We start from the raw sequence: 8,910 nt of genomic DNA on the forward strand, positions 1-8,910 counted from the left end.
AAATACAAGGGCACCCTCATACGTGAAAGAAACACTTCTAAAGCTTAAATCATACATTAAACCCCACACACTAATATGGGAGACTTCAACACTCCCCTCTCACCACTGGACAGGTCAATCAGACAAAAATGAACAGAGAAATAAGAGAACTAACAGATGTTATGACTCAAATGGACTTAACAGACATCTATAGAATATTCCATCCAAACAGAAAAGAATATATACCTTCTTCTCAGCACCTCATAGAACCTTCTCAAAAACTGACCACATACTCGGTAACAAAACAAACCTCAACAAATACAAAAAAATTGGAATAACCTTATCAGATCACCATGGTTTAAAACTAGAAGTCAACAGCAATACTAATTCCAGAAAACCCACAAACACATGGAAATTAAACAGTGCACATCTGGATCATCAATGGGTCAAGGAAGAAATAAAGGGAGAAATTAAAGACTTCCTAAAATTCAATGAAAATGACCACACAACATACCCAAATTTATGAGACACAATGAAAGCAGTGTTAAGAGGCAAGTTCATAGCACTAAATGCCTACATAAAGAAGCTAGAAAAATCCCACACTCGTGAATTAACAGAACATTTGAAAACTTTAGAACAAAAAGAAGCAAACTCACCTAAGAGAACTAGATGGGAGGAAATAATCAAAGTGAGAGCTGAAATCAACAAAATAGAAACAAAGAAGACCATACAAAGAATCAATGAGACAAAGAGTTGGTTCTTAGAGAAAATCAACAAAATAGACAAATCTTTATCCAAACTAACCAAAAGGCAGAGAGAGAATATCCAAATCAACAAAATCAGAAAAGAAAAGGGGGACATAACAACAGACATGGAGGAAATCCAGAGGATCATGAGGTCATATTTTGAAAACCCGAACTCCACAAAATTGCAAAACTTAAAGGAAAAGGACAACTTTCTTGATAAATATCACTTACCAAAATTAAATCAAGACCAGATAAGCAAATTAAACAGACCTGTAACTGCTGAAGAAATAGAAACAGTCATCAAAACTCTCCCAACCAAAATTGCCCAGGACCAAGTGATTTCAGCTCAGAATTCTACAAGACTTTCAAAGAAGAACTAATACCAATACTCCTCAAATTATTCCACACAATAGAAACAGAAGGAACTTTTCAAACTCTTTATATGAGGCTACAATTGCCTCGATACCCAAACTACAGAAAGACATTACTAAAAAAGAAAATTACAGATCAATGTCACTTATGAACATTGATGCAAAAATACTAGCAATTCTAATCCAAGAACACATCAGAACCATCATCCACCATGACCAAGTTGGCTTCATTCCAGAGATGTAGGGATTGTTCAACATATGAAAATCTGTCAACGTGATCCACCATGTAAACAAGCTGAAAAATAAAAGCCACATGATCATCTCATTACATGCAGAGAAAGCTTTTGACAAAATACAACATCCCTTCATGATAAAGGTTTTGAAGAGAGCAGGGATACAAGGAATATACCTAAACATAATTAAGGCAATACACAGCAAACCAACAGCCAACATCAAACTAAATGGAGAGAAACTCCCAACAATTCCACTGAAATCAGGAACAAAACAAGGTTGTCCACTCTCTCCATATCTATTCAATATAGTTCTTGAGGTCCTAGCTAGAGCAATAAGACACCAAAGGGAGATCAAGGGGATATAAATTGGAAAAGAAGAAGTCAAACTCTCACTGTTTGCTGATGATATGATAGTTTACATAAGTGATCCCAAAAATTCTACTTAGGAACTTCTACAACTCATAAACACTTTCAGCAATGTAGCAGGATACAAGATTAACTCAAAAAAAATCAGTAGCCCTCTTGTACACAGATGATAAAAGGGCTGGAGAAGAAATCAGAGAATCAACATCCTTCACAATAGCCACAAATAGCATAAAATATCTCGGAGTAACTCTAACCAAACAAGTGGAAGACTTGTATGACAAGAATTTTAAATCTTTGAAGAAAAAAAATTGAAGAAGACACGAGAAAGTGGAAAGAACTCCCATGCTATTGGGTAGGCAGAATTAACACAGGAAAAATAGCAACCTTACCAAAAGCAATCTACAGATTCAATGCAATGCCCATCAAAATCCCAGCAAAATTCTTCAAAGACCTTGAAAGAACAGTATTCAACTTCATATGGAAAAACAAAAAACCCAGGATAGCCAAAATAATCCTGTACAATAAAAGAACTTCTGGAGGCATCACAATCCCTGACTTCAAACTCTGCTCCAGAGCCTCAGTACTGAAAATAGTCTGGTATTAGCATAAGAACAGACAGGAGGACCAAAGGAACCAAATAGAAGACCCAGATATCAAACCACACATCTTCGAACACCTGATCTTTGATAAGAAACAAGCAAGCCGGGCGGTGGTGGCGCACGCCTTTAATCCCAGCACTCGGGAGGCAGAGGCAGGCAGATCTCTGTGAGTTCGAGGCCAGCCTGGTCTAGAAGAGCTAGTTCCAGGACAGGAACCAAAAAAGCTACGGAGAAACCCTGTCTCGAAGAAGAAGAAGAGGAAGAAGAAGAGGAAGAGGAAGAGGAAGAGGAAGAAGAGGAAGAAGAAGAAGAAGAAGAAGAAGAAGAAGAAGAAGAAGAAGAAGAAGAAGAAGAAGAAGAAGAAGAAGAAGCAGCAGCAAAAAATATCAAATGGAAAAAAAGAAAGCATATTTAACAAGTGGTGCTGGCATAACTGGATATCAACATGTAGAAAAATGAAAATAGACCCATATCTATCACCATGCACAAAACTCAAGTCCAAATGGATTAAAGACTTCAACATAGAGCCAGCCACATTGAACCTTATAGAAGAGAAAGTGAGAAGTACACTTGAATGCACTGACACAGAGAACCACTTCCTAAATAAAACCCCAGCAGCACAAACACTGAGAGAAACAATTAATAAATGGGACCTCCTGAAACTGAGAAGCTTCTGTAAAGCAAAGGACACGGTCAACAAGACAAAAATGACAGCCTACAGAATGGGAAAAGACCTTCACTAACCCCACATCAGACAGAGGTCTGATGTCCAAAATATACAAAGAGGGGCTGGAGAGATGGCGCAGAGGTTAAGAGCACTGACTGCTCTTCCAAAGGTCCTAAGTTCAATTCCCAGCAACCACATGGTGGCTCACAACTCATCTGTAATGAGATTTGGTGCCCTCTTCTGGCCTGCAGGGATACATGCAGGCAGAACACTGTTTACAATAAATAAATTAAAAAATATATATACAAAGAACTCAAGAAATTGCATACCAAAAGATCACATAATCCAATAAAAAATGGAGTACAGACCCAAACAGAGAACTCTCAACAGAGGAATCTAAAATAGCTGAAAAACACTTAAGGAAATGTTCAACATCCTTAGTCATCAGAGAATGCAAATCAAAACAACACTGAGATTCCATCTTACACCTGCAAGAATGGCCAAGATCAAAAACACTGATGACAACTTATGCTGGAAAGGTTGTGCGGAAAAAGGAACACTTCTGCATTGCTGGTGGGAATGCAAGCTGGTACAGCCCCTTTGGATATCAGTGTGGTGATTTCTCAGAAAATTGGAAACAACCTTCCTCAAGACCCAGTAATACCACTTTTGGGTATATATCCAAAGGATGCTCAATCGTGCCACAAGGACATGTGCTCAACTATGTACATAGCAGCTTTGTTTGTCATAGCCAGAACCTGGAAACAACCTAAATGCCCTTCGATCAAAGAGTGGATAAGGAAAATGTAGTACATTTACACAATGGAGTACTACACAGCAGAAAAAATTAACATCTTGAAATTTGCAGGCAAATGGATAGAGCTAGAAAATATCATATTGAGTGAGGTAACCCAGACACAGAAAGACAAATATCACATGCACTCACTCATAAGTGGCTTTTAAACATAAAGCAAAGAAAGCCAGCCTACAAACCACAATCCCAGAAAACTTAGAAACCAATGCGGACACTAAGAGAGACTTACATAGATCAAATCTACATGGTAAGTAGAAAGTAGAAAAAGACAAGATCTCCTGAGTAAATCGGGAGCATGGGTCCTTTGGGGGAGGATTGAAGCAGGGAGGGGAGAGGCAGGGAGGGGAGCAGAACAAAATGTAGAGCTCAATAAATATCAATAAAAAAAAGGAAAAAGGGAAAAAAAGGAAGCCGAGGAAGGCCCAGAATGAGCCAACAACAACAACAACAACAACAACAAAATAGAACTGGTTTGAGCCAAGTGGAGTGGCGCACGCCTTTAATCCCAGCACTTGGGAGACAGGGCAGGTGGATCTCTGTGAGTTCAGGACCAACCTGGTCTACAGAGCTAGTTCCAGGACAGTCAGAGCTATACAGAGAATCCCTGTCTCACGGCAGGGAGAAGAACTGATTTGATTCACAGTCACATCAGCAATAAATGCTTCATATAAAAAAATCCAAGAGATAGAAATTAAATTATTATATTTGGTATTTGTCTTAGTTACTTTATTTTATACTTAGTACTTTAATTAGTTAGTTACTTTCTATTGCTGTGAAGAGACACCATGACCAAAACAACTTATAGAAGAATTTATTGGGGGCTTACAATTCCAGGGTTAGAATCCATGACTATCATTTCAGGGAGCACAGCAACAGCTGAGAACTTACATCTCTATCCACAAATCAGAGGTAGAGAAAGGGCTGGAGAGATGGTTCAGTGGTTAAGGTTGCTTACTGCTCTTCCAGAGAACCAGAGTTCAGTCCCCAGCATCCATCTCAGGCAGCTCACACCTGCCTGTAACACCAACCCCAGGGATGCCCTCTTCTGGTCTCCAGAGCACTGCAATCAGATGTGCACACACACACATACACACATACACCCCACAATTTAAAATAAAAATAAAGTCTTAAAAAAAATAAGAGGTAGAGAGAGCTTTTGAAACATCAAAGCCCACCCCCAAGGGCACAGAGATCCACTTGCCTTTGTCTACTGGTAATAAAGGCGTGCGCCACTACACCCTGCTATACTTTGTTTTTATATCACTGGGGAATAAACTCCCAAAGTATAACACGCAAGCACTCTACCAAGTGAACTACATCCTAGCTCCCTCAACTTACTTTTACAATTAAAGCATACAAAAACTGTTTTTGAAACAATGATGTATAATTGTCTTCTGTAGAAAGGCAATCAGTTGAAGAAATGGGTTTATTTTTTTAGATTTTTGTGATTTTATTGAATCTACACATCAGTTTGAAGACAAATGGTGCTTTAGAAAATGGAGTCTTCCGAAGAAATGTTTTTTAAAAGTTATTTCCCAAAATGTATTATAGTTGTATTTAACAAGTCTCATACATTTTACAAATCAAGAAGACTTTTATATTTATGAATCAGGGGTGGGCTGGGTGTGATGGCACACACTTAAAAGTCTCAGTTCAAGACCAAATTGGGGGCTGGTGGTGCAAAATGGACTGTAATCTAGACTTCATCTTCAGACCTTCCCAGGTAGTGTCGTGTGTACACCTACGTGTGTATCTTAACACAACTGAAGACTTGTATGACACTTGCCTTTGGCAATGCACCTCAGAGTGCACGAGAGGGAGTCAAGCAGTGTCTCCGCAGCATCCGCTTAGTTCTAATTCCCTGTGGCCTGTTAGTGTCTTGGCTTTAGTGGAATCACATACAGGCTGACTCCAACTGTCTGATTTCAACCATGGGGTGTATCTCTAGTTACATACAAGGCATAACTAAGACAGAAATCCTAGAAATAATCAACACAGTGACCTCTAGTGGTGAAACTGGCACTGCCTTACCCTAATCCTTAAGAGGATTAAAATGAATAAAGGATTCATTGTACTTGAAAATTCTAAAGGTGTTTCTCTTTAAACTGTAAGAATTTTCTCCTCTTAAAAGGAGGGAGATTGAGGAAAAGAATGGCTAGACCAAAATGTTCATCTAGTTTTCTCTTTAAAATTTTCCCTGCAAAACTATGATTTTCTTAATACTCCTGCAAAATGAGAGCCATGGGAAACCTTGGTGGGCAAGGAATATCAATAAGCTCAATGTCCACAGTGAGGAGAGAGAGGACTTCAGCGGTGGATATTTCAGGTAGGATGGGCAGGGGCCATGTTGGGGAAGGTGGTGTGCGGTGGGAAGGCCTGGGATGATTACACATGACACCAACTAATGAAGATTTGAGTTGCACCAATGCAACAATACACATGAGCTTTCCCCCAACTTACTAACTGAAGGTAATTAATTTGCAAAACTCAATGCTAAGCCAGGCAATGGTGGCACACATCTTTAATCCTAGCACTTGGGAGGCAGAGGGAGGCAGATATCAGTGAGTTCAAGGCTAGCCTGGTCTATTAGAGTTAGTTCCAGGACAGATCCCAAAGCCACAGAGAAACCCTGTCTCAAAAAACCAGGGGGAAAAAACCCAAAACAAAAAAACTCAATGCTGAATTCCTAAAGAGTTTTATAGTGCTGGAGGCCAAGTCTAGTGGTAGGTTACACACCAGCCCTTTGGACTCCTGAGAGTTTATTTAGCATTTGTGAAATTATACAAACCCTCCCCTCAACAACCCATATGATTCTTTTTAGATAATGTTACTTCTGATCCTTCTGCCTCCACCTTCCAAGTTCTGTGATTACAAGTTATATGCCATCAGGCCCAGCTACTGCGTGCTGGGTGGACACTCCGCCAACTGAGCTACACTCCTACCCTAAAACAAACTTCCCAGCAGGAGTGTTTTCTTTTTCTTGAGAAGCATAAAGACCCATTCAAGTTGGACAAGCTGTAGCTCCACTTTATGGGGAGAAAAACACTACCTGGAGGGGAATAAAAATGTTGAAACTTAGCCCAGAGGTGATGATGCACACCTTTGATCTCAGCACTAAGGAGGCAGAGACAGGTGGATCTCTGTGAGTTCGAAGCCAGCCTGGTCTACAGAGTGAGTTCTAAGACAGTCAGGGCTACCCAGTTAAACTCTGTCTTGAAAAAAACAAAAATAAATATGTTAAAACTCAGGGCTACAGAGTTAAACTCTGTCTCAAAAACCATAAATAAATAAACAGATAAATAGATATAAAAAACTGTTAAAACTCAAGCACAGCCCCTTATCAATCTCTCAGAAGTCTGGGAAACACACAAAAGCTTATTTTTTATGGAAGTATACATCCTTTAGCCTGTGACAAAAAGCTGTGGTTACAAACATGCAACTATTCAAATACTTCATCCAGTTCTTTACCAGTAAATGTTAATTCGTCATGCAGGCAACTTTTCTCTTGCTTGAGGCGAATGATCTCTTCTCGTTGTTCATTGTTTTCTGTTGTCTTCTCATTTAGGTCCTCTTCATAAACAGAAGGGAGAAAATGCTCAGGTAAAGGCCAGCCTCTGGGAAACACAAACACTACACAAAACCTCCACATGCTCAGCAGCCTCTGAGGACCCTGCTGGGTCTACAGCTGGGCCATTCACGACTCTGGCCTGGCTTCTCTTGCTACACCCAGGGGATACAGACCAATCTTTAAAAATAAAAACTCCTTGTGTCACGTTTGGTAAGAAGCCCTCCCTGCTGTGCTCAGATAAAACCCAAATCCATTACTGTAAACGGCAAAGCCAAAAGTGACATGGCCTTCCTTATTCCCAACCTCTCTCCATTTCTTTCTCTTGGTTCTTTGACTGCCTAAAGAAAAAGAAATAATTTGGGTTTTGTTCTTCAGTCTTGGTGAACAGCTTCTGGATTACTTGGAATTTCCTGAGTATTGATGATGATAGCACTCAGGAAGCTGAATCAGGAGGATCACAAATTGGAGGGGACCCTAGGTTATGCTATATGACAAGACCTTGTTTCAAAAGACAAAACATTTAATCCCAGCACTCGGGAGGCAGAGGCAGGCGGATCTCTGTGAGTTTGAGACCAGCCTGGTCTACAAGAGCTAGTTCCAGGACAGGCTCCAAAGTCACAGAGAAACCCTGTCTCAAAAAACAAAAAGCAAAACAAAACAAACAAAAAAAACCCCAAAAGACAAAACAAAGCCAAAGGAAACAAAATAGGGACCGTTCCAGATCACCCCCTAGTTAGCATCTGAAAGTCCTAGGCCATCAGGGCTGGAACTTCCAGTCCTCCTCAGCGGCCTCCAAACCAAAGGAGGGCTGAAGACAGAGCTCTGTTAAGGCTCCAGAGGACTTGAGATGGAGAGTCCCAGATATATACACGTGTGTGTGTGGCAGGAGGAGAAGTATCAGGTTTGCTTTAGGAGAGGACCTTGGAGCTCTGCACATAAAGCCACTTCCATCTGCAGCTCCAGAGTTTCAGCCAGCAATGGGGCAAAGTGCTTCCCTGAGCCTTCGTCCATGATGGAGGCTGCTCAGGTTGTTGTAGGAGCTGTTGCTTTACTGCCAGGTGGTTGGTCAGTTGGTGTGTGGCTCCCCCGGGATTTGGGACTGGTGTCTTAAGTGGGAACAGTCTTGTGGAAATGAACCTGAGGGATGGTCCCTAACACCAGGCACGTAGCATCATAAGCATCAAACTGAATTGAATGTCTGTGCAAAACTGGTAAAGGAGGAACAGAGGGTTTCTTTTTCCAACAAGGAAATAAACAAATCAGGAATTGCCCCTTAAGATCCACTCTAGGCCTCCTTGTTTGCTGCCTAGAAGGTTCCCGGTGGGGTCTGGCTACAGTTATGTCTACAGCCCAGTTAGAGTTCAAATGCTAACTCTTCAAATTTTTTTTCTCAGTCAACCTGGACTAAATGAGTTTCTCTCCCTTGCTCTCTGTTCTGTTTCCCATTACCCTACTTTAAAAATGTTTTAAATAGCCAGGCGGTGGTGGCGCACGCCTTTAATCCCAGCACTTGGGAGGCAGAGGCAGGAGGATCTCTGTGAGTTCGAGACCAGCCTGGTCTACAAGA

General features: G+C 40.7%; 1 protein-coding gene across 1 annotated transcript in view; it reads right to left on the reverse strand.

The window, feature by feature from the left end:
* Ccdc62 (coiled-coil domain containing 62) overlaps positions 1 to 8,910 on the reverse strand; it is a 38,308-nt gene that overhangs the window by 10,575 nt on the left and 18,823 nt on the right. Inside the window, exon 6 of the mRNA XM_026788133.1 lies at positions 7,244 to 7,345. Coding sequence (XP_026643934.1) covers positions 7,244 to 7,345 — 102 coding nt within the window. The remainder of the gene's footprint in view (positions 1 to 7,243; positions 7,346 to 8,910) is intronic.

Source organism: Microtus ochrogaster, chromosome 2 (assembly GCF_000317375.1).
Source record: "Microtus ochrogaster isolate Prairie Vole_2 chromosome 2, MicOch1.0, whole genome shotgun sequence".
Lineage (NCBI taxonomy): Eukaryota > Metazoa > Chordata > Mammalia > Rodentia > Cricetidae > Microtus > Microtus ochrogaster.